This window comes from Macrotis lagotis, chromosome 1 (assembly GCF_037893015.1).
Source record: "Macrotis lagotis isolate mMagLag1 chromosome 1, bilby.v1.9.chrom.fasta, whole genome shotgun sequence".
Classification (NCBI taxonomy): domain Eukaryota; kingdom Metazoa; phylum Chordata; class Mammalia; order Peramelemorphia; family Peramelidae; genus Macrotis; species Macrotis lagotis.
Genome location: NC_133658.1, coordinates 418,311,348 through 418,338,389, shown reverse-complemented (window position 1 = coordinate 418,338,389; position 27,042 = coordinate 418,311,348). Strand labels below are relative to the sequence as shown.

At 35.4% G+C, this 27,042-nt stretch overlaps 1 protein-coding gene and 1 pseudogene across 2 annotated transcripts in view; one reads left to right on the top strand and one right to left on the bottom strand.

The window, feature by feature from the left end:
- Positions 1-27,042, bottom strand: part of AK7 (adenylate kinase 7) — a 110,041-nt gene that overhangs the window by 16,404 nt on the left and 66,595 nt on the right. For both annotated transcript variants that reach the window (XM_074213032.1, XM_074213031.1), the window contains exons 7-14: positions 23,686-23,774; positions 20,938-21,028; positions 19,568-19,645; positions 15,777-15,926; positions 12,057-12,185; positions 8,570-8,702; positions 6,143-6,271; positions 5,681-5,749 (exon numbers count right to left, since the gene is read on the bottom strand). In XM_074213032.1, coding sequence (XP_074069133.1) covers positions 5,681-5,749; positions 6,143-6,271; positions 8,570-8,702; positions 12,057-12,185; positions 15,777-15,926; positions 19,568-19,645; positions 20,938-21,028; positions 23,686-23,774 — 868 coding nt within the window. The remainder of the gene's footprint in view (positions 1-5,680; positions 5,750-6,142; positions 6,272-8,569; positions 8,703-12,056; positions 12,186-15,776; positions 15,927-19,567; positions 19,646-20,937; positions 21,029-23,685; positions 23,775-27,042) is intronic.
- On the top strand, positions 4,625-5,574 carry LOC141506342 (small ribosomal subunit protein uS2 pseudogene; annotated as a pseudogene).

Below are 27,042 nucleotides of genomic sequence, written 5' to 3'. Positions count from 1 at the left end.
AAATGTTACCTCTAATATGTCCCCCAACCAGGCCGAATGTGGAGCACCTGGCAGGGCTGCAGACATTTATTTCACACTTTCAAAGTGTGAGAGAGCCACCCAGCGGCCAGGGTATGGAGGAAGACCTCCTTAGTGTGAGGACACACGGACATGTGGTCAGGACAGCTCTCCATTCGCTCCATCTGCAGCTGCTCCCACTGGCAGCCACAAAAAAGTCCTCCTCCAATCCAATTTTTTATACTACCTTCAAATTATTCCTTTCACACAAATATCATCATATAATTTCCTCTAACCTAGTAAATAAAATATAAATTCCATCATCTGGGATGTCTTCTACAATGTACTTTCTATATTATCTTTAATATCTTATAATAATTTTAAATCTTCTCCATGGACTTTGAATCCATCAATCAATAGACCAAAAAGCATTTATTAAATGCTACTATGAGCCAGGCACTGGGGACACAAAGATAGATAATGTTCCAGAACAAACTGGACTGTTCCCCTTCTATATGTATCCTATTATGCCCTCTCTGCCTTTGCTTATACTATTTTCTATGACAGGAATGATTTCTATTGCATCTCTTTATTTCCCCTATCCTCTAAACACAAATGCTACCCCTTTTGCAGAACATCTGTTCCCTTATCCTTTCCCTCTCCCTCAATTAGAAATGATCTTTTCCTCCTTGGTTCTTATATGGAATTTGGTTTCTGTTTTTATGAAACAGCTACCATGTTCTACTTCATATGATGTGTGTGTGTGTGCGTGTGTGTCAATTTGTTGTGTCCCTCTAACTAGATTATGCTCCTTGATGGCTCAGTCTTAATTACTTTGTAGTTCCTCTCCTTTATATATAATTGGTATTTTAAAAATATTGGTTGAATTGATTTGATCTGGTTAATCACATGTTCTTATTAACTATGAATTGATAATAATGATAACAGTTAACAATTATATATTGTTTACTACTGCCAGGCACTGTGCTAAATAATTTGATATCATTTGCTTTGTTTTATGATTTCTTGTTTATTATGTCATTATTTCATTTGATCCTCACAGTAGCTTTGTGAGGTAGGTGTTACTATTATTTGACTTCAGTGTTCTTGACACCACCAGGTCCTACCTATCCTTTATCTACTCTGCCACCTATTTTTCCCCTAGGAATGAAGTTTGCTCTCCCTTATCTATTTTTTCTTTCATCTATGATTCCATAAATAAACGTAAACCATTATTGTTCTGTTTAAGGAAACTGTATCTCCTTTGTTGCCTCACTTTTCTTACCTCTGAGAGTTCACCAACATTATTAATCAGGTTTACAGGTTCTTATATTACAGATGGAAAGTATATTAATCTTTTCCCAATATTTCATTTTGAAGGTGGGAAAATTGAAGTCAGAATCAAGGTATCAACTAACTGAAAAACTTTCAAGTTCATGCAGATATTAAAATTTTTATGTTGTTTGTTTAACATGCAATAGTAACATATTAACTGCCATTTAACCCTGAAATTATATTGAATAGATCCTAGCTTTTTCTTTTTTTTTCTTTAGTATTTTTTCCCAATTGCATGTAGAGACAGTTTTCAACATTCATTTTTGTAAGATTTCAGTTCTAAATTTTTCTCCCTTCCTCCTCCTCCCCCCACATTCCTCAAGACAGCAGGAAATTTGATATAGGTTATACATGTGCATATCCATCATATTGTAGAAGAATCAGAAGAAAAGTGAAAAAGTCATGAGAAAGAAAAAAACAAAAGAAAAATTTTTAAGAGTAAAAAGGTAGGCTTTGATCTGCATTTAATTCTTTCTCTGGACATGGATGGCATTTTCCATCTTTTGGAATTGCCTTTGATCACTAAACTACTGAGGAGAGCTAAGTAAATCATAGTTGATCATCACACCATGTTGCTGTTAAGGTATATAATGTTCTCCTGGTTCTGTTCATTTCACTGAGCATTAGTTCTTTTTTTTTTAATTTTTATTTAAAACAATGGTGTTAAGTGACTTGCCCAAGATCACACAGCCAGGCAATTATTAAGTGTCTGAGGTCGGATTTGAACTCAGGTACTCCTGACTCCAGGGCCGGTGCTCTATCCACTGCGCCACCTAGCCACCCCTGTAGTCTATAATCTTAAAGAATTCTTTAAATTATAAAAGATTAGGTTTTAGAAAGTCTTACAAGAACTAATGCTCAGGGACAGCTAGGTGGCGCAGTGGATAGAGCACCGGCCCTGGAGTCAGGAGTACCTGAATTCAAATCCGGCCTCAGACACTTAATAATTACCTAGCTGTGTGGCTTTGGACAAGCCATAACCCCATTTGCCTTGTAAAAAAACTAAAAAAAAAAATTATACACTACATATTCATATCTATTGTCATAGTAAAGCATGGATACTCATTTAGAAATCCAATTGATAAATAATCGTATAATCAAAAGGTCAGTACATCTAGAAAAGGTATATTTGGATGTTTAGAATTATGGAGCCATTCATATTTTGAATTTATTTTTTCCATTTTTTAATTGACAGACTTAAGGTTAAGTAGAAACTGTGAAAAGAACTATACTGAAAACAGCAGATAACAGGAGCACATTAAAATGATTTGTCAATAATATAGAATGCTATTAGGCACCAATTAACAGATTTGAATGTTTCACTGCTTATATTGATGCATGCTTATTAGGCTCATGAGGAAGATAAGTAAAAATTAAAGAATTGTCAGGAGAAAATCACTATGTAAGTCTTAAAATGCTATATAAACATGAGTTATTATTTCTTCTCTGTATTTTGGATACTTTATCTGAAAAATGTATCTGACAGATGCTGTCCTCTACTTGCCTAACAAAGCATTAAAACTGATAGTGGGGTTCATAATGAATGAAAGTGTTAGAGAAATGCTACTAATTTCAATATTTCCAGGATCTATGTTTTTAAAGGAATATATGTTCTATTCATGAGTGCAGAGTAGAACCTTCTATATATTTGTAGATAGATAGCTATAAGGAAAAAAAATCATCATGGATGATAGCATAGTCTACCGAGGCCTGTTCATTTGCAAATATGAAGAGTTGTGTCAGTAACTACTGATAAAAATAAATCTATTTGCTTATTGTTCTCCTTGAAGAAAATATAAAAAAGGGAATAAATCAGACTTTTGCAGATGTTTTGCATAAAAATTCTTACAAATGATTGAGAAAAAATAACATCCTTCTCTGAATATTGTTCAATTATTTTATGACTTCATAAAAGTCTAGAAAATTTTGAAAACAAGGTTTCTCCTACACAAAAGTTAGAACTATATAAGATTTATTATAGATGTAATTGTAGTGATATTTATCTACTTAGTACTGACAAAAAATGATATAAAAACAGAAAGATATAAGGGCTATGAATCGTATGATGATAATCTGCACAATGACCAAAAAGATTCCCATTGAAGAATGTAGAGAAAAAATAGGAACTACAAATATTTTGCAACATTTTGATAGAGTTTACAGCATAGGGACCCTTATTGAAGAAATAACATACTATAATAAAGTATGCAAGAACACGATGAAAATGGAAAGCCTGATCCACTGTAGTAAAAGCTAGTCTAATCTAAATAGCCTTTCCAATACTCCAGTCAAAGGATTTATTTATTTATTTTTGGTTTTTGTTGTTGTTGTTGTTGTTTTAGGTAATTATTAAGTGTCTGAGGTCGGATTGGAACTCAGGTCCTCCTGACTCCAGGGCCGGTGCTCTATCCACTGCGCTACCTAGCGCCTCTTAAAGGATCTTTTTTTCACAGTTATGAGTATTTTGTTACCTCCTGCCCTTGAAGGAACAATGTCTTATTCTTGGTAACATATTCTGCCAGCTACATGGTAGATATTTCTCTAGAAGTGTCCCTTTTCTCTCTTGTGATTCCCCTTTTATCTACCCTTCCCTCTCCTGTGAAAGGCCTTACCTAGCCTAAGGTGACACAAAATATTGCTGATTAAGTAAAATAGGGAGACCTAAAAAAATTGCAAAAGTTAAATTGATATTCTAGGAAGTTCAAACTGCTATCAACAGTTTCCTTAGCATGCTCATATTTCTTTACTTTCAATTTACCATTCTATGTTTGAGCCAAGCCATCAGATCCCATTGATGTATAAGCTTCTCCCAAGTGGCTTCACTTCTCTTGGTAGAGAAAATTCCCCAACAATAATATGAATCACAGATGACACAGCATTCATGGCACTGAGGTTAAAAAGTCTTCTGAATGAAATCCTTAGCAATTGGATAAAGTAAGATTGGAAAACATTTGGAAACCATGCAGTGCTTGCTTGCAATCATAAGGTTATAAACATTTCATGGTATTTCCTGCTTCTTCTCCATGTTGACAAACCAATATAGTCCTCTTTATTTACTGAGTCATGCCATTTATACCAAAGATTTAGACATATTTTCTTAAATTGGTTTATATAGAGGAAAAAACTTGAAAAACCTCTGCTGTTTTTGCTTATGCATTTCTTAGTTTTTGAATTATTTTCCCCTAAACTAATGATGAACTTTTAAAATTCAAAGCTACTCTTTTGATGTGAAAAATATATTTTAAAACACCCCTTTAAAAATATTCCTGTGGGCCTTTCCGCGCTGCCCAGAAGAGGGGTCCATATCGCGTTGTTCACGGTTTCCGTCGTAACTTTCAAGGGAAACTTTCACAATGTCCGGAGCCCTGGATGTCTTACAGATGAAGGAGGAGGATGTCTTCAAATTCCTCGCTGCAGGCACCCATTTGGATGGCACCAATTTGGACTTCCAGATGGAACAGTATATCTACAAAAGGAAGAGTGACGGCATCTATATCATTAATTTGAAGAGAACTTGGGAAAAGCTTCTGCTGGCAGCTCGTGCCATTGTTGCCACTGAAAATCCAGCTGATGTTAGTGTCATCTCATCCAGGAACACTGGCCAGAGAGCTGTTCTGAAATTTGCTGCTGCCGCTGGCGCCACACCTATTGCTGGACACTTCACCCCGGGCACCTTCACTAACCAGATCCAGGCAGCTTTCAGGGAGCCTCACCTCTTGGTGGTCACTGATCCTTGTGCAGATCATCAACCTTTGACTGAAGCATCATATGTTAACCTTCCAACCATTGCACTGTGCAACACAGACTCCCCACTTCGCTATGTGGACATTGCCATTCCATGTAACAACAAGGGAGCTCACTCAGTGGGTCTGATGTAGTGGATGCTGGCCCAAGAAGTCCTGCGGATGCGTGGTACAATCTCCTGTGAGCACCCATGGGAGGTCATGCCTGATCTTTACTTCTACAGAGATCCAGAGGAGATTGAAAAGGAAGAGCAGGCCGCAGCTGAGAAGGCAGTGACAAAGGAAGAATTTCAGGGTGAATGGACTGCACCTGCCCCAGAATTCACTGCTGCTCAGCCAGAGGTGGCTGATTGGTCTGAGGGCGTCCAGGTGCCATCTGTGCCCATTCAGCAGTTCCCTACTGAAGATTGGAGTGCTCAGCCAGCTACTGAGGACTGGTCTGCAGCTCCTACTGCTCAGGCCACTGAATGGGTAGGAACTACCACAGAGTGGTCCTAAGTTTTACTCAGATGCTCTAATAGTGTTGGAAAAATGCAGATGGAAAATAAACATTGGTTTCTTAAAAAATATATATATATATTCCTGTGGAAATATTTTAAACTTACCAGGTATGGTTAATTTATCAAACAGAGGAATTTTGCCTCTAGATTCTTCTTCTTCTTCCTCTTCTTCTTCTAATAACAGAAAATCCATGATTTACATTATTATTATTATTATTATTATTATTATTATAAAACAAGGATGTAAGTAATGATTTATACTTCTAAATAGCAACTACTAATAAAAATATATTCAAAGTAGATCATACATTTGAAAAAACTTTTCAGGGGCAGCTAGGTAGTGCAGTGAATAGAGCACCGGCCCTGGATTCAGGAAGACTGTGACCTCAAGCACTTAATAATCACCTAGCTGTGTAACCTTGGGAAAGTCACTTAACTCATTGCCTTGCCAGAGAGAGAGAGAGAGAGAGAGAGAGAGAGAGAGAGAGATGTTCTCTTATTTACTTTGGTAGAAAAATTATTTTTATAGTGAACTCTCTATCTAACAAAAAGAACACTGATGCTTACGATTAAATAAGTCTTTTGCCTGATCATACGTCTTTGGGAATCCATCCAAAATGTAACCTTGGTTTCTGCATGGCATAGACTTTAATTTATCTTTCATGAATCTAATTACATATTGATCATCCAAGCGACCTAAAAATAAACAGAAAATATGCTGCATATTAAGTAGCCAGGTGTCTAAATGTACAAAATTACAGTGTCAAGATTAGCATGTTTAAGAAATAGATCTCTGAAGACTTCAATTTATTTTTCAGGAATTCTTAAGTTTCAAACAAACAGTTTCTTAGTTATTTGCTCCTTGTCTTACTCTACTAGCAACCAAAAAAATACTACATTTAGTTTTTCTCATAAATTTCATACATATATACCAGATTATGACTATTTCTTTTAGAATATTATTATATCTTTCAATAGTTTAAATTTTATGTCAAAGACAAAATGACTAAAGCTAGGACTTTATTTAAATTTATGGAAATAGTTTTCTATCACCTCACCACAAGCTTATTTTTAGAGTCAAAGAAAAAAAACAGAAAGATACAAGATGATTGAGTCTGTGTTAATTAAATGTTTCAAGATTATTTTATTAAATCTATTTTAAATGCTTTGTGTAAATGAAGAAAATATTCAGGATATTAATAATAATCCTACTGCTTGTATTTGTTTTATATATTTCTTCCACGTTAATTGGTACAAAGAAATGTACTGAGTATTGAGTTATGATAACTTTCTGTCTTGTTAATAATACATTCTGTCAAAAGACCCATCTCCTTGGAAATATACCTAACACTGCAGTCAATATCAAACTTTGTGACAGAGAGTTTAAATTCTTGCTTCAAAGTCAACTGGATGACTAACAAAAATCCCAAAATTCATTCTATTTTACAAATTGAATCCCAGATCAGAAAATCGTTACTAACATTATCCTATCTCCAGTAGTGCTTGGCCTGGGATGAACAGAATAGAAGGCCAGGAGAATTGCCTCTGAAGAGAATTGCTACGTGAGTAACCTAGAAGGAAGGGAAACCCTTGAGATAGATAATTTGATGATGGCAATCAAATTTTAGTGAAGACATTGGTGTCAAGAATCTATTTTTCCTAAGTATTATTCCCTTTTTTCTTAGACCGGATGAAAATATCATCTTTTTCTCCCTTATTCCAAAGATGAATTCTTTCCTAGGGTGATATAAACTGTTTGAAGTTCAGATGCATTTATATATTTTACTGTATATATTATAAAAGCTGACTAAACTGTGAGTATTTGTTAAATATTTGACTAGAAAAGTTAAAGCTTTTGTATTTTCAAAATTTTTTCATTTATTTTGTTTCTTTTTCTGTATAAATGATAAGCCAATTCAAGTTTCATTTCCTAAAGGTCTAATCTGTAAAAAGCACTGGGTTGGGTGCTGTGGAGATCTGTCTTTGGACCAAAATGACTCATGTACAAAAGAAGACAAAATTGAATATGTATGGCCATTATTATCATCATTAAAATAATGGTCCTTAATGATATCCAATAGTTGCAAACTGCTTAACAAAGACTGTTTCATTTGAGCAGATTTTTAGGAAAAATTGTTCATAGAAATAGAGGTAAGCTAGCCCTGCAATGAAGTTAGACTCAGATGTACAACACAAGAAACATACAATTATTCTTGGACTATATAAAGACCAAAGGGGAGCCTCTGGCCATGGATCTGTTTGGATACACTATGGGGAAGTGATGTTAAGACATAAACAAAAATGATAAAAAAGCATAAAATGACTACAGTCTATGCTGTGTTTTAGTCCAATGAAATCACTCATAAGTATCAGATTTCATAGTTCCAGAGGGCAAAAAGTTAAGAAATGAAATTTAAAATTCAGGGTAACTAGTTGTTTTTCATACACTTTCAAAAGATTAGTTTGTACTCTTCTAAAGTTTGTTTATAGATCAAAAATTTATCTATTTTTTCCACTTCGAATATTTATTTTTAATAAAGAGACAATGTAGGTTAGAGGGATAGAGCTGGAGTCAGGAAGATCTGGGTGTTATACCACCATCATCATTTGCTTGAGACTCAGTTCCCTTATTTGATAAAAATACCTCAGGGATTCTATGAGGCTTAGATGAAATAATGTATACAGAATGCTTTGCAAAACAAATATCAACAATCATTACTTTGTTTTTATTATTACTTTAAATTGTTACATATTGGTATTTATACAGGCTGAGAGGGGAAATCTAACAAATCTAACAAGTATAAGAGAAAAAATTAATGATCTAGTTAATATTTTGCTAATATTTTAAAATGTGTAATTTGGACACAGATTTACAATGTTCAAAAGGGGAATTGTTTTTGGAAAATTAATTTCCTATGAACTAGTTGCAATTTTCCTGCAAGACATAACCTCAGATCAGGGCCTGCAAGACATAAATAACCTCAGATGTATTACCTCCATTCTGTTCCATGTTTTCTTTGACTCCATCTAAGAGTTCTTGAATCTCTTCTAAATTTTCTTCTTCTTCTTCATCAATGTCAGTTTCTTCTTGTTCTTCATCTGTTTCTTTTGGTGCTACAAGAAGCTCCTAAATGCCAAATGAGGATTCAAATAGGATGAGATCAAAAATTTATTTTCTTTGAAAAAGTCATTTGGGACATGATCTTAATCATCCTTCAATTACTAAATTTATCTGGCTGCCAAGATACTCTTCTGGTTCTGTTCTACCCCCATTTTCCCTCTTGGTAATTTCTTTTACTTCCTAGGTTTTAATTTTCATCTTTATTTAATGACTTCCAAATTTGTACCTCTAGCCTCTATCTCTCCCTTAAAAACTTTAGCTTCTCATTTCTAACAACCTGTTGGGTATCTCTTCTTGAATATAATCACCTTGCTTCATGCCCTTTATTATTTCTTACCCTGGATCATGATAACAGCCTTCTAACTGGTCTTTCTGCCTACAATCTCCCCCCCCCCCCTTTTTTCATTCATCCTTCATTTGATTATTAGGGTAATCTTTCTAAGGCCCTGATCTGATCACATCATTCTTCCAATCAAAAATCTTCATTTATAAAGAAGGAATTAAAGAACTGCCAAAATTTGGTTTCAATCACACTTTACTTTTAACACATTATTCATCATCTCCCATTCTTATCCTGTTTTACCTCACTTTGATACCTTTGGTCACATTCTTTCCTAGGAATCTCTCCATCATATCTGCCAACTGAAATCCTTTCCTTACTTTAAGAGACAACCAAAAAAAAAACCCACAACAACAACACCAACAAAATAAATAAATGAATGAATGAATGAATGAATGAATAAATAAATAAATAATAAAAAAGAGACAACCTAGGTGTTACCTTCCCCTCAGTTTAATATTATCCCAATGGCTTTGAGGGAATAAGCTATGCATTATTATCATATATACTATTTCCATAGTATCACTTACTGTTAGAATTGTAAGAGACTTTTAGAGATCTTCTACCCTTTTCATTATATATCTATATGTAGATATAGATATAGATAGATAGATATAAATAAAGGGAGAGAGGTCTGAAGAGGTGAATAGATTTGATCAAGGTAAATTAGCAAAAGAGTCAGATTTATAGCTAGAGGGGCACCTAAGTGGCACAGTGGATAGAGCACTGGCCCTGGAATCAGGATCAGAGTTCAAATCCAACACACTTAATAGTTACCTAGCTGTGTGGCCTTGGGCAAGCCGCTTAACCCCACTGCCTTGCAAAAACCTAAAAAAAAAAAGATCTATAGCTAATAGAGGCCATCTGATTCAATATCCTCTTTTTTTATATAATCCTTGTCTCAAATGGCCAATTGTATGGGACTATCTCTTTAAGCACTTTACCTAGAAGCAAAGAATGGGTTCCTGAGGCATCTTGAACAACTTAATATGTCCTCAACTGAATTAATTACCTTTCCACCCTGTTTCCTGATTTCTCAGTTTCTGTTGATGTTCATCCTTCTAGCAATCTCAATTAAAAACCTTAAACTCAGTCATCCTTAACTATTCACTCATAATTCTTCCCATCCAATCAGTTGTTAAATCTTGCTGTTTGTCTCTACAATATCTGTCATTTGCATTCTCTTTTCTCCATTCATAGAACCATCAGCCTAATTTCTATTTTCATTATCTTTTGCAGTAGGTTCCTAAATTTCTCCCCTGAATCAAATCTTGCCCCTCTCAAATCAGTCTTGCACCCAGCTGCCAGTGATGTTCCCAGAGAATGGGAACTCTCTTCTCTGAGAGTCCAGTGACTTCCTCTTACTTCTGAGATCAAATACAAAATTCTGTTGAATTCAAAAACCCTTCAAAGCCTGGCCCAACCAACCTTTTAAAATTTACTATCCATGACATCCCTTCTGGTTTTCTTGTTTTTCCTTACATACATGCCTTTGCATGTCTCTTTGCCTTTGCAAAAAAGATGTCCCCATGACATCCACACCCTCCTCACCTCCCTCTCACAGAAACTCTGATTTCCTTCAAAGTTCCCTCAAGTTCCTTCTACATAAGCCTCTCCTTTATCTTTATGTCCCAACTCCTCAGCCTCCCTTTTGCTGATACAAATTACCCTGTATTTATTTACTTGTGTATATTTCTCTTCTAACAGAATTTAAGTTTCTCGAAAGCAGACTTTCATTTTTGTCTTTATTTCCCAGTGTGAGGAAATAACATACACTCAACAAATGCTTGATTGATTAATTGATTGACTTGACTAAAGTTTCACAGGCTGATCTCTAGATCAATAATTAGTCATATTAAGAATCATTCTGATAAATCCTACCTATATCATTTATATTTTCAACAAGTCTTTAAAAACAGAGGTACTCCTATCTATTCAAAGGCCTTTTAAAAACTTGAACCACTTTAAAACATATTGATGAGGGGCGGCTAGGTGGCTCAGTGGATAGAGCACCAGCCTTGGAGTCAGGAGTACCTGGGTTCAAATTCAACCTCAGACATTTGATAATTACCTAGCTGTGTGGCCTTGGGCAAGCCACTTAACCCCATTGCCTTGCAAAATCTAAAAAAACCCAAAAACATATTGATGAGTATTCAACAAAGCAAAAATAATTTTTTAAAGGTTCACTTTTAAAAAATCAAGTTAAGTTCTTGGGATAAAATACTGGGTCATTCCTTTCTTTTCACTTTTGTAAACCATTTGGCCCAACTTTTTAGAATATGTATTCTTGCAGTTTAAGTCATATACTATAGGCTTTTTTTTTTTTTTTTAGTTTTTGCAAGGCAAATGGGGTTAAGTGGCTTGCCCAAGGCCACCCATCTGGGTAATTATTAAGTATTTGAAGTCGTATTTGAACTCAGATACTCCTGACTCCAGGGCCGGTGCTTCTATCCACTGGACACCTAGTCACCCCATTAGGCACTTAACAGATACTAGTATACAAATCTAAGTCATTTACAATAAACTTCCTCTTCCTCCTTTTTCTTGAAGCTCATAGAGAAAAAAAAGATTTGCATAGAATCCTTAAAGATGATTTTTAGAATTACAGAATGATAGAACAACAGGGCTGGAAGGATTCTAGAACTATTTACCCTTTAATTTTCAGGTACTCCTGACTCCAGGGCCAATGCTCTATCCACTGCACCACCCAGCAGCACCCCCTACCCTTTAATTTTCAAATAAGAAAACTGGACCCCAGACTCGTCCAAGTTCACATAGGCAGAGGGATTAGAACTCAGGTCTTATAGTTCTAAGTCCAAGGATCTTCCTATGGAAACACGGTCTAATTTTATAACTGAAGTCAAAAGAGTTTAATTTACAAATATCTTTATATTCAGTTAGAGATGTATTTTTCTCTAGTGAGTTATATGTATTTATTAAGTAAAGAAAATTGTTGATTTTTAAAAAATGTTAGAAATGAAAATTCAATGCAGAGTTCAAAGAAAGAAATATAAATTTACCAGTCTTGTTATAGCTTCAGTAATCACATCCTTTATTTTAATATGGTGTAATTTGTAGTGCTTGCACACTTCTTCTGCAATAGATGATTTCCCCACAGCAGGGGGACCAAGAATACAAATCTTAACAGGCTAAAAAATAAAATAGAATGTAAAAATACAGAGTTTAGGATGACAGATTTAGATCTGGAAGGAACCTTATAAGTCATCTAATTCACAGAGGAGAAAACTGAGGTTTAGCAGTATTTTGTTCTTATCTAAAGGAAGTAGGTATAAAAAATTGTGATTTTGGGCTCATGTCCTAACTTCTAAATCAAATACTCTTTGCACAATATTGTTGTGAAATACATTCAGGGATTGGCCATGGATAGCTCATCTAAGGACTTCTAAGAATAAGTCTATATGTAACAATATTTCTTTTAAAAATTATAAACCTTGCTTTTCATCTCCTGAGAAAATTGAAAGAACCTGGGAAGTCTGAATACAGATTGAAGCATATTTTTTCTTTATTTTTCTTTAATTTGTCTGTATTTTGCAGCATAACTTACATGGAAATGTATTTTGCATGACTATAACATATATAACTTACTACTCACTTACTTGCCTTCTCAATTGATGGGGGGAGGGAAAGAATTTGGAACTCAAAATTTGAAAAAAGTGTTAAAATATTTTTAAATGTAATTGGGGGAAAATAAACTATTAAATTAAAAAAATTATAAACTTCCCCAAAGTGAATTTATAATAGTAGCTTGAATTGAGTCCTGGAAATGTATATGTATATTTCATGTTCCTTTATCATTTTGACTTTTCAGTAATAACCCTAACACACGCAGGGTCACACAGAGCACTTCATAGCTTACAAAGTATTTTCCTTACAATAACCCTGTAGGTAAACATTTTTTTTTAATAGATGAGGAAAATGAGTTTCTGGGAGGGGAAAGAACTGATTTACTTTAATCAGGCTCCCAAAGTGATAAATGACAGCTTGTCAGACTAAAACTCAGTTCTTATTTGAAATCTGACATTCATGTTATATCAAGAAAATAGAAATGGGGCAGCTAGGTGGCATAGTGATTAAAGCACCAGCTCTGGAGTCAGGGGGACCTGAGTTCAAATCCAGTATCAGACACTTAATAATTACCTAGCTGTGTGGCCTTAGGCAAGTCATTTAACCCCATTGCCTTGCAAAAATAAATAAAAACAGAAGAGTTCCTAGTAGATTTTATAGAAATGAAATGACTATTTATCCTCAAGTCACTTAGAAAAAAAAATACAACTCTTAGTCTCCCCTTAACAATTGATACTGAAGTTTAATTCTTTGGTGTTTAATTTGATATATATATATATTGATATATATTATATATATATAGATATAGATATATTGATATATATTGATATATATATATGTGTGTGTGTGTGTGTGTGTGTATTTACATGCTAGTGAATAATTGGGGGGGGAGAAGAGGGGAAAAAAATCCAAATGTGGTGCTATAATCAACAATAGTTAACATTTGTTCCAAAGTTTGAGAAAATGAAGAATTATTGACTCAATAAACATGGAGCCTAATTTCTTGCTTCATAATCATGGTTTATGGAAAGAATTTGTCCATTAATCACATCTTTATATTCAGCATATCTAGTTGCTATTAGAATTTTAAAATGCACTCTATATTGGAAAGTAATTATTTTCTTTATTGAAATGTCATTTTAGAAGTTTTCAGAAGCTATAGCTAAGTATACAACCGACCAGATAGTAATTTGGCATAGAGAATTTCTATAAGGATCCAGCAGATTTTGTAAGAGAAGATACATTTTTAAAATCAAATCAAGAGAAGCTGGCACACAGCAATAACTAAATATGTTACTTTTATTACTTTAATTGTAAAATTAACAAAAATAAATTTTTTTTCAGAAGCAACTGTTTGAATATCTTTAAAAGTTCTATTTTGTGGCAAAAATTTTGTGGCTAAGAATATTAATGAAAATCTCTCCAATTCATAACACTTCAATTATTTCTTCAATAATAAATTTTTCTTTAAAAATGTTAGTACACAATGACAAATCCAAACTTATAATAAAATATCTATTAATTGGTATATAACTTGAAAATGTTTAAATGGTTTTTTCCACTAGATCTCAAGTGTTCTAAGGAATTAAAGTTAAACAAAAAGACAACCTTACATTTTGTGTTGCAAATTCTTTGAATTTATAGGCAGGGTTTATCTTTGGTTTATTATAAAATGTGTCTACTTAACAGTAAGAGAATATATCAATAATAAATCGTAACCCTAAGAGCAGCTTCTCTGCTTTACAGTCAAATCAAGAGCATACAAATGTAAGTTGAAGCACTGAGAAATGAAGTTCCTAATTTATATATTAAGTTCTCTAATGTTGCACAAAAGGAATTATAATTTCTTCAAGCATTTATTAATCTATAACTAAAGAATATTCAAGGAGAAATGTTTCTTTGATACATGATCTTATATTTATTTAGAGCAGCTTACACAAAAAAAAAATTATCATTATCATCATTGTTTATCCTTCATTCTTTTTTTTTTTTAGGTTTTTTTTTCTTGCAAGGCAAATGGGGTTAAGTGGCTTGCCCAAGGCCACACAGCTAGGTAATTATTAAGTGTCTGAGATCAGATTTAAACCCAGGTACTTCTGACTCCAGGGCCAGTGCTTTATCCACTGCTCCACCTAACCGCCCCTATCCTTCATTCTTGAAGAGGATCAGAGTATGCCTTTGAGTTGGAATTAAGTGCCAAGTTACCAGTCCCACTTTCCCCTCTGCAGTCACTGTTTCCAGTAGCAGGATACACATCAGAAAGACTGGACGTGGTGGCAGAGGGAGATTTTGGTCTTTTTAAGCTAAGATATTTTAACTGGTCTCTGAGGCAAAGCTTATTCAATGATTAAGAATAGATAAGAAATAAAAGAGGCAAAGAAAGGGCTTTTAACCTAATCAGAAACAAACAAAGGAATAAACAAATAAATAAGATCAGCCTGGGAGGGGAAGACCCTCAAAGTTTCTGGTCAAAACAGAAACAACAGTTATCTACCAAAGGGAATCTGAACAATGATCAGTGAGGGGATTTATTGTTTTTCCAATCAACCAGAGCCAGAGTGATTTGGGCTTAAGGTCTGGTCCTTAAGAAAAATCTACCAACTAAACCGCCAAATATTTTGTGAATTACGTTCCTTTGGACAAAATACCCACAGATTAGGGTATGATACCTTATGTATACAGAGAGAAGGGAAAGGAAAGAAGAAAGAAAAAGAGAGAGAGAAAGAAAGAAGGAAAGAATAGAATGGGACTGGTAAATTACCTTAAGGTAAGGTAGAATTTTCAAAGGACTAGATTTAAAGTTAGGTGTCAATGTTACAACCTTTCAAATTCCAGTGAATTTTTTAAAAATTGCCTTTTTTTCAGTCCCTAGTAATCAGAAGGTATAAAAAAAGACTAAAAAATTCTAATTTTTCTTAGCCTACACTAAGCTTCTCTTAGACAGTCTGTATGAAAAACACTTTGAATTTGTTTGTTAGTGATTCTTATTTTCTATTTTTGATGTCAATTCTTGTCAGAATTTAAGTTTTCAAATATATCAATTACCTGTTATTGTTTGAAATAAAAAGAAAAACATCTTTATTTTAGTACTTTAAATTTTAAAACATTTATTTTTCAGAAATCGTAAGTTTAAACAACATTCAAGAAATAATTACCAATAATCCTCTCCTTTGCTTGTATTCTTTGACGATATTCACTATATTTTCCACAAATCCTGATTGAGCAACCCACCTAATGTTAAAATTTTCTTTCACAAATAAAGTTTCCATTCTCAAGTTGACTAACAAATGGTCAAGCTGTCCTTGCTAAACGATAAAAAATAAGTGAATTAATAAGAAAATAATTAAAATATTATATCTTTTAATAATTCAGTTATTACAACTTCTAAATAATAAATCACCTAGTACTTTTTTACAACACTATGAAATCATTTAATCAAATTAGCATTTACTTACTATAGCAATTATACTATGACTACATTTCTAAAGGTCATTAAATTTTTTGTCAAAGTAGGCAGCAATATTTGTTTTACAGTAGCGAAATGTCATAAAAATATAAAAGACTAAATACAGTATTTTTCTTTTTAGGTTTTTGCAAGGCAAATGGGATTAAGTGACTTTCCCAGGGCCACACAGCTAGGTGATTATTAAGTGTCAGGCAGGATTTGAACTCGGGTACTTCTGACTCCAGGGCTGGTGCTCTATTCACTGAGTCACCTAGCTGCCCCCTAAATACAGTATTCTTAAATATGCCATAGTCAGACAGTTCATTCCTAAAAACAAATTAAATATAAACGAAGTTTAGTAGGGGGATAAGACAAGCACAGATAAGCATAATGAACACTGTTTCCTAAGCGTATTAAGGAATTAGAGAACAATCTGCCACATGAGGTATGAAGAGAAGATTATTAATTTCAGAAGAGAAGTCTTTCTGTGGGAAGTGTCTTTTGATTTAATATATAAAGAGAAGCATGAAAATCATGAGTGTAAGAGGGAGAAAGAGGACATTCAAACAAAGGGAATAATATGGTCTAAGAGGCATAAAGACAAAAGAGAGAGAGAGAGAGAGACAGAGACAGAGACAGAGACAGAGACAGAGACAGAGACAGAGAGACAGAGAGACAGAGAGAGAAAGAGAGAAAGAATAATCCTGCTTTCACGTTAGCAGGCAAGAATTGCATTGAAGGGAAAAAATATGAGAAAAAGCTAGTATTTTTAGAAAGTTGAATGGTGTTAGGTTACAAAGGGCCTGAGATGCTAAGTAAGAGAGTTTGAACTTTACTTCATATGTAAAAATGAAACTGAGCAGAGTGAGGAAATGACAAGAGCTTTTGGATTAATTAATATAGCAGTTTTGCCAATAACAAATAAAACCCAAGAATGACTGAAGTCATTGCTAGACTATGAGCTACATCAAGACAAGACCATTTAAATTATTTTTTCCTACACTTGGCATAGTGCCTTGCACTTGGTGTTTAACAAACAGGGTTTAATGAATGTTCAGAGATTGAGATAACAAATTAATAAAATATCTACTGATTTGATTGCAACAATTCCTACATTTCTATTTGTATTATTTGAACTCAAATGGAACTATGATGTGATAAATTCAGAAGTTCCCTCTGTGATGCAGATAGACATTCCTTCATGCATGGTCTTGTCCATATCCTCCTAAGGCTCCTCTTACTTTTTCAGGGCATCAAGAGGTTATCTGTGAGGCGCAGATAACAGTCCACCTGTTATCCCTTTCATTCACCATTTAACCCATCATACAATTCTTTGTACATCTTAATTATATTCTGATCTATGACAATGTAGGATATAAAATTGTCACTGGAAGATTGGTGTGGCCATTTAAGATTGAGAGTTGGTGAAAGTGAATGAATTCATTTTAGCCCTGGAGTTTTATAACTGCTCAGGATTTATATTAAAACTTTTCTCCTGGAGAGACAGTAGGCTGCTTGAGGACAGGGGTTAATAGGCAGCAAGGTGCCTGAGAGGAGATAGAGAACAGAATGCAAGCCCACAGAGCTGAGAAGCAAAGGAGTCTCAAACTAAGGGGATAGGCCAGAGATTTTTATCATCTTGCCCACTTTCTGGGCAGAATTTGGGCAAAGGGAGAAATTCCCCCCCCCCCCACATGACTGAGGTCAGGGAAAGACTGGAAGATGAAAGTTGGAGGCTGGAGGAGGGGGATGAGTTGAGGTTGCTCTTATCTTGGAGAATTTACATTTAACAATGGAGTTATATTTGAACAATAGGAGTCAATTTATAGACTGGCAAAGATAGCATTTTAAACAAGACAAATATTTCTCCTACATACAGATATTTTTCCTTCTACATATTCCCCACTCAGAATTTAAGAGTATAAAAGATTACAAAATTTGTTTCCAATCACATCTCCTATGCCATAACTCCCTGCATCACTGTTGCTAATTGGATCTTTGACAGCTCTGACAGAGCAGACCTAACAAGATGAGTTAGAGAATCATAAAGTTATCAATGACCTTTTTTTTTCACAGCTAGGTAATTATTAAGTGTCTGAGGTCGGATTTGAACCCAGATACTCCTGACTCCAAGGCCAGTGCTCTATCCACTGCACCACCTAGCCCGCCCCATCAACAACCTTTATGCACAAATGTGTACCCTGATTGATTGGCCAACAAAATTTTATGGTCCTTTGTTTAAATTCTATAAATGTTGATTATTCATTTAATTTTGGATTGATATCTGTATAGATGCCATCTACCCATGGTTATTGGTAATATTCTAGAGAATAAAGCTTCATTTATAAAAACTAACTTGTAATTTCATTTTTTGCCTAAGAAAATTAGAGTTAATCTGAGTTTTCCAAAGGATCTGAGACAATATTGCGTATAATTTGTCTTCACTCTGTATCTGCTGCTCTATTCTGGTGTCTGTTGCCCCCTTTCCTGCCTCCTTTTGTATGTCAATCCCCACCACTAGATTTTAAACTCTCAATGGCAGGAATTGTCTTATTATTTGTATCCCCAGCACTTAGTAGCTTCTGACTCATAGTGTATGTATAATAAATATTGGATTGGATTAGATAATTTGGAACCTGTTTAATGATAGCTTACTTCTGATAAAATGTAAAAGATATTTCATAACACACATTTATTTTTCTGGGTCTTTTTCCTTTTTTTTTTTTGCAAGACAATGGGGCTAAATGACTTGTCCAAGGTTACACAGCTAATTAATTTTTTTAAAAGGTCTGAGGTCGGATTTGAATTCAGATCCTCCTGACTCAAGGGTTGGTGCTCTATGCTGTGAAAAATCACTTTTCACTTAGTTACTAAAGCTTCCTGATAAGGAGGTCAATTTAGCAATTGAAAATGGTGCTTAGAGGAAAAACTCCCTCAATTGCAAACAGAAGGAAGGTTTGCAGCTATCTCTATTTTTTAAGATCTTTAGCATAATTGATAGGGAACTCTTGGGGTCTGTAGTCTGGCTCCCCCTTCCCCCTCATTGTGAATTCCCTCAGTCCATTCTGTACTGTCCCTGCCCCTTCCAGGGCTGCTACCACCCCATCCTGGAATGGGGGAGGGATTCATAGCCTTCTTTGATTGGATAAGCCAAAGATGATGTTTCAGATCCCCACCTCTGATAGTCAAAGCTTCAACCTAGGCTCCATTTTTGGGGGGGGGGGGAATTTGGCTCTCTAGCATGGCTGTCCATGCACATCAGTGAAATTCCTTGACTTAAAGAAATATCAATAAATGTGGTGATTTTAAAAACTATGTTAACATTTGTCCCTGACTGGGACAAACTCTGGGAAGGTTAGCACATAATCCTTTCCAAGAGGCGTAAACCCAGTGATGACCCCCCTCCTAATTTTGGGGGACACTTATATAATATTTAATATTTTTTCCAATAATCCTATTTTTTAAAAAAGAGAATAAGTAAATTAACAATTTTATACTTACTGTTAATTCTTTGCTTAAGAATGCATTTTCTTTTGCAAATTTTTGGATTTTTCCTGGGCCAACATTTTTACTAATGCACTATTGAAGAAAAATAATAATATTTACATATATATATATAATCTCATATGATATTCAAGTAAATGGGGATACAATTGAAAATCTTACAAAGCACACCTTCAAAATGGAGGAGATGCCTAAGAGAATGCTAAATGAAAAGCATTTATCCTGGACAAAGTAGCTGTGGCCAAGGGGAGGCTTGCTGACAATTACTCCAGTATACTTATAAATATATTTTAGCTTTGGTGAATCTGGATCCCAATGCATCCACAATTTCAACATCTGCTCACAGAAATATCCTAGTTTTCAAAAGTGTCACCTGAGTATTTGAGTAGGAAATTAGTCATTTCTCTGGAAGATTTATGTTTGCCCCTCCCCAAATACATTCCTGGCTTTATTTCTACTTGGTTAGAAGCCAGTTTTGAATTAATTATCAGCAGAGGATGATTCAAAGAATATGTTTTTGATGTTTTTTGTTTTTTTGTCCTTTGCTCCTAGAAGAAGATCACCATACCAGGGAGCTGATGCCATGACAAGCTCATGAATTAGATTTGAGTGAGGGGATACTGTGCTGAGTCTTCAGCCTTACTTTCTCCTCCAGAGCCAACTGGGTCCAGTGACCAGGTATGGATCAGGGCGACTGGAGGCTAGTAGTGCTCTACTCACTGGGTCACCTAGGTGCTTCCTTTCAACAGAGTAAAATGTAAATGCACATGGATACTTACAAATTGATTAAATTTAGGCTTGCCTTAAGACAAAGAAGAAACCCTGAGAGTAGTCCCAGTATCTCCCACAGTGCTCCAGTCTATGTTCTCCCAAGAGTTACCCCCCCTTTTAGAATCAGTCAAGCAAAACAACCAGATCAATGAGTATACAAAAAAAAAAAAATAATTCCAGGGTTTTCTCTAATTCTTGCCTTAGATGTTGATCTTAGTCAACTGACCTCACCTATCTGCCTAGGGCATCTCTCAGGGCACTTTTATCCCTAACTCTGACTCCTCTCAACCCTTCATCCCTGTTCCCCAAATGAATTTAGGTTCCAACTCTTTGAGGAAGAAAATGAGACAGACAATAACTTCAGAAAAGTACCTTCCCCCAAACACAAGATAATCTCCTATCAACAAAACAATAAATCCCTGACCTAGCCTGAAAGGATTGTCTTAACTCTACCCTTTAAAAGCTCACCCTCTCCTCAGATATGCTGTCTCCCTTTGGAAGGCTAGCTTGCTCAAGGGGAGCATGATCACCTTACTTGAACTTGAAAAAAAAAGTAACTGTCTTTAGCTTTTTAAGTAAGTATCAAAGTATTTTACCTTTAATATATCTTCTTGAGTGTGAAAAGCTTCATCCACTGCAGTTAGGTAGTGAATCTTTGGCACATGGTCAACTATATTTTGTAAGACCCTGTAATTCAGTAAGCATATAAAACATAACAGATGCGTATTCTCCTGAAACCTAAAACTGAAGAATTTCAAAGAAAAATACTAGCAAGTCCAGTTCTCACTCTATTTAAGATATTGAACTTATAGAATTCCGATAAACTGTCAAGAGTGTTCAGATATGTCATAAATTTTAAGGGGCCCACAGAATTTCTAGAGCTTGGGAAATTCCTAGAGGTGTCAGCGACATGATTGTAGTACTCCCATCTTCTCACTATAATCTCCTTGTTCCTCCATCCTTTCCTTCCTCCCTCCCCATCCCAAACACTGGTCCCTTTATCCCCTTCTTTCCTCTACCCACCCTCTAATATACATATAAGTATCTAATTATTCTGTTGTTCTGTTGGAAAAATTAGTAGGGAATATATAGAAATAATTGAAGTACTGCAGAGAGGGTTCGGAGGGTGTCTTTAAATACCACTGCTCTCAATTATCTTTACATATTTAAAAGCAGGGAGGAAAGAACTATCATCCTGGCTACGTACTGGTTATACAATTGGGATAAATTTGTATGTCCAAAGGAGGCATGGTACAGAGCAAAGTGAGAATATCTTAATGAAAGTCAGTGGGTAGGTGAATATGTAAATTTTCAAGGTGAACACTCCCACTTAATTTTTTATGGAAATATAGTCTTCAAAAAATCATGCCTATGTATCCTCTTTCAGATGTGTTCTATGCTTTCTGAACAAATGTGGGGTTTTCTTGGCAATGATACTAGGGGGGATTGCCATTTCCTTCTCCAGCTCATTATACAGATGAGGAAACTAAGGCAAACAGGGTTAAGTTGCCTAGGGCCAGTCACACAGTTACTAGATGTCCAGGAGGCCAAATTTGAACTCAGGAAGGTCATCTATAGCTGCCCACACATTCTCTTTAGTCAATTCATTCTTTACTGATAAGTTAAGGAGAGGTGTGTGCTAGGGAAAACAGAATAGTTTGCCTCCACTGGAACAAGTCCATAAATATCACCTCCCACTTCAAAAGGCCTGGAGTTTGGGGTGAGGGGAGGCAGGGGTGATACATGGCACATATGAAAGAAAAATAAAGTTTTATGTTTTTGGAGAGGACTCAATGTGTCCATCCAGTCATTCAGATCAAGGTTATAATCAAACAGGTGTTAAATATATATATGGATGCTCTGTCCAAAGGAATATAAATTTTGATTGCTTATACTTTGTAAGATATCTTGGACTTTGGGGACTAGACTTTTTTTCTTCCCTTATTTATTCTATCATTTCTTTTGAAAAACTGGGATAATTAATTCTTTTGTCTCATGTAGTTTTCATTTATGATTTCTTGAAATATAGCTCTTAAAAAAACAGGCTTTAATAAAACCCCTTGGGATTCAGCTCTCACTGATGGTCAATAATAGGCCCAGACCAAGCCAAACTACATGCATGTGATCACCATAACAAGTGTCTGTCTAGGCAAGCCAGAGGCTGGGTCTAAATTGTCTTGGTCTTCCTGGGAGTCCAAGACAGCAAATAGCTGCCTGAAGAAGTGGCTATTTCCAGTCCTAATAGTTACCTCTTAGGTTAAGAGGTCTGGAGCCTGGTTGCCCAGGAGGAGAGCATTTTCACAACCTTGGAGGAAATGACTGCAGATTGATGAAACACTGAAGCTTAATAAGACACTAAAGGAGAAGCTATGCTCTTATCTTGCCAGCCCTTCTAGCCTCTGGGGTTGTTCTGATAATACAGATTGGAGGCTAATATGAAGTAAGGAATTTGAAATTGTCTTTACCCCATGGAGAAAACAACAGATGACAGGGTATTCTTTTATATTTTAACTATGTTAATGCTCACTTACGAGTCTTTTTTGTGACTTGAGCATTTCTTTTTGGTAGAGGAAATAATAATTATATTATCCCTAATAGCTTACTTTGTATGTTCAAGAAGGAACTTTGCCGTTTGGGAGGGGTTCCTAAATATTAGATATCTTAGTTCGTTTCAGAGACTTCTGGTTGTGTCCTGCTTTTATCTTTCCAGGGAGAATGGTTATGTCTATGCTCCTAATTCTCAGGGTCCTACCTCTGAATCTTGCATCTACCCTGTTTGACTTCTCACAGGCAAGATGGAAAGTCCCCTTGCCATGGCCACCCTCCAGCTCCTTCTCAGAAATCTTAGTTTCAAATTTAAGGAAACTTAGGGAACACTATATAAATGTCTGTGGGCAGACATTTCTATTCCTCCAGTTTCCATGGTAATACCTTGGGAAAGGATGCGCCTGAAGTTATACTGATATTTTTGTTGTGTTTTCCCCATATCTATTTCTAAGATTCTTTCTTAGAATCTTGCCTGAGTCAGACTTAATATCCTCTCAGGGAACATAAATGACAAGGAAGGCATCTCAAAGAAGGGGTTCAATTCTCTGAGGGCTGGAAAATTAAAAGGCCAACCTAACTTACAATTTGTGGAGAAGGTTGAAGAATTACAAATTTTTAATTTTTATAGGACCTCAAGGGCTGTGAATAATAGAGAGTGGCATTTAATTTTTTTCCCCTCTTCAAAAACTGAGCATGGGCTGCTCATCTGACACAATTTGGAAGAGATAAAATCTCCAGATTTGGAAATGGTAGGCATGAAACAATTTTCAGTGAGGTTATCTGTTAGTAATACTTACCCTGCTAAATCAAGGACATGTATTGCTGGAATTATATTTGTACCATCCCCAAAGACTGGTAATGTTGGGGTTTCACCTAACCATGCCATCTATAAAAAATAAAAATAATGAGTGTTATTGATACCAGTTTCAGTTACTTATCTATTTGTCCTGAAAAACCAGTTATTGATGGCATGATGACAAGTTTTATTACCTGGAAACCTGAAACAAAAGCTTTGGTATCAGAGAGCTGCTCAGTCTTTAATTTCCAGTGGTTGAAAGAAGATACCTAGCTAGTCCAGTAGTATCAAACTCAGATAGAAATGGGTCCTGCCATGGGCCATATATTGACTTAGGAAATCACAGATTAACATTATCTATGTTTTATTTTTAATTATTTTCTTAAATGTTTCCTAGTTACATTTCAATCTGGTTCTGGCCAGATTGGGGAGTTTTGCAGGCTGTGAATTTGACATCTCTGATACAGTTCATCTCTTACCTGAGGTATAACTATGCTTTATGTGTTCTTTAGTAAAACATGTTTATAACTAATATTTGCACTCATGCCATATTAGTACCATGTATTATTACATGCAGGTTAATTGTGGTTTGCATGTAAGAAGTGGAGTAAAAATATCAAGGATATAAACCAGGAAAAGGAGATGAGCCTGTCATGAGGAGAAGGTAGGGGATAGTAACAAGAATCTTTCATCTACCCCAGTTCTGTAGTACTAGCCTCTACAGAGTAGTAAAAGAACCTTGGGTGGATTTCTTAAGGGAGAGTTATAGAAATACATTGACAAAAACTGCAGAAAATAAGGTTATGATACATATGACTGGAGGGAATATTCTTACTAATAAGATCATATATATTATATATGTGTATATATGTCTATACTGCAGCAAATAGCTTTTGTATATATGATATATTTCAATTTGTTTGTTAAAAAGATGATAAAGAAATGCTATTAAATAGCCTCAGTGAGTGCTAACCTTTGCCTCCCTTGTTAGATACTGCTTAGGTTTGGTCCTTAGCCCATCCTGGCGCAGTTCCTTCTCCCCAGGAGATGAAGGTACAGGCCCACGCACCACTTGCTGTGATGGAAAAAGTTCAAGAAGCTCTGATACTCATTTGCTATGTGACCCTGGGTCAATCATAATCTCTGTCTGAGCCTTTTATCTCATTTATAAAATACAGAGTAATATTCACAATGTCGATCTTAAAGGGAGGGTTTCAGGAAGGCATAAAGTAAATCCTAAAAGTACCATAGCAATGAAGTTACTATTATTTATCCACATTTTCTCCTTCCCTTCCCCTTCCAGTTTCATTAGCTAAATTAAACAATCTGTTTAAGATATTAATTAAAGACTTCAACCTGTTTTCAAGGAGCTGCAAAAGAAATATATCATTCTATACTTATCTGGCAGAATGATGATGTCCCAGTGGTTTAGGGGTCAGCAAATTGGGAAAATAGTCTAGGATTCCAGAATTACAGAAAATTATTGTGTGTATTTGTGTGTGTGTGTGTGTGTGTGTGTGTGTGTGTGTGTGTGTGTATTCAAACTTCCTTTACATATCAGATAAGAGTGAGGGTATGACTTCTATTCCTTTTTTCATTTTAGGATATTCTCAACTCTACAACTTTCATACATGTTTTCTTCTCTTTAATTTAATAGTCAACACACTAAATCAGGCTTTCATCGCCTTTCTCCTGAACTATTAAAAGAACATTCTAATTGGTTTTTCTAATTCAAGTCTTATATCACTCCAATAGATCCTCCACTTAGCTAACAAAGTGATTTTCCTAAAACATAGGTTTAACCATGCCATCTTTCCTACTCAGTGATTCCAATAGTTCCCTTATACCTCTGGCATCAAATTCAAACTCTTGTTTCTTATTTAAAAGTTTCTCATAACCTGGCCCCCAGGTTATGTGTTAATTAGTTGTTATATGTTTCCAAGGTCTATGAATCTCAGAGCTTTTAAGAGGTTCTGGCAGCTGCCCTGAAGAGAATGCTCAGTGTCCTTCTGGGTAGGTATAATGGGGCCACATATGTTAGAGGTGCTCAAATATACTTGAGCTCTCTGGGCTACAAAGGAGCCTTTGATACAAGAATTATAGATACTAATATTGAAATATATTTGAGCCTAACTCAAATGTTGCCTTCTCTGAGTACCCTTGGTCAATAAATAACTCTTCCCTTGAATTTCACATGGTGATTTATTTGACAGTTCTGTAATGACCTAATCATGGAATGTTGATGGAGGGAGGGAGGAAGAAAGAAAGAAATGTGAATATTGGTTGAAGCATGTTATTTAACATCATAACAAAAAAAATTTTTTTTGGCAAGTCTCGCTTTTTGGTCTGGAATTGAGACTTTATTTCTTTTAGATTTCTCAAGTTAGTCAATAAGTCAATAAATAATTATTAAATGCCTACTATGTGCCTAAGCACTGGGGATTTAAAGAAAAGCAAAAGACAGTCCCTGTCCTCAAGGACTTCATAATCTAACAGGGGAGATAACAAGCAAACATATTTTCAAATAAGCTACATAAATAGGAAATTTTCAACAGAGAGAGACTAGAATTGAAGGATTAGGAAAGAATTCCTGTAGAAGATGGAATTTAAGTTGGGTTTTGAAGGAAGACAAAGGAAACCAGAAGGTAGAGATGAAGAGGGAGAACATTCTAGGCATAGGGTATAGTCAGTGAAAATGCCTGGAGCCAAGAGACAGTGTCTCCTTTGAGGAAGAGCAAGAAAGGTCAATGTTACACATCTGAAAAGTGGGGTGTGAGTTTGGGAGAGGATATAAGGAAAAAGAAGATTGGAAAGGAATGGTGTCTAGGTTATGAAAGATTTTGAATGGCAAAAAGGAAATTTTGTATTTGGTCCTGGAAAGGAGAGGGAGACACTAGATGCTCCTGGAGTACGAGGGTGATAGATAGGGTCAGGTCGACATTTTAGGAATAAATTGGAATGGGGAGGAACTTTTGCCAGGAGGACCAGCCAATAATTGTCCATGCATGAGGAGATAAGACCCTGCACTAGGGGTGGTGACAATATCAGAGGAGAGAGGGAGGCATATTGAGAGATGACTGCAAAGGTAGAATCAGAAGGCCTTGAGAACAGATTGAATATAGGAGGTGAGAGATAATGAGGAGTTGAGGATGACACCTAGGCTGAAAGTCTGGGACCTGGGAGGATATTTTTGCCCTTGACAGTGATAGGGAAGAAGTTTGGAAGAAGTGAAGATTTTTGGGGAAAAGATATTGAATTCAATTTTGAGCATCTTTAATTTAAATGAATACAAGACATCTAGTTCAAGATGTCTGACTGGCAGTTGGAGATACAAGACTGGAGGTCATCAGTGAGATTA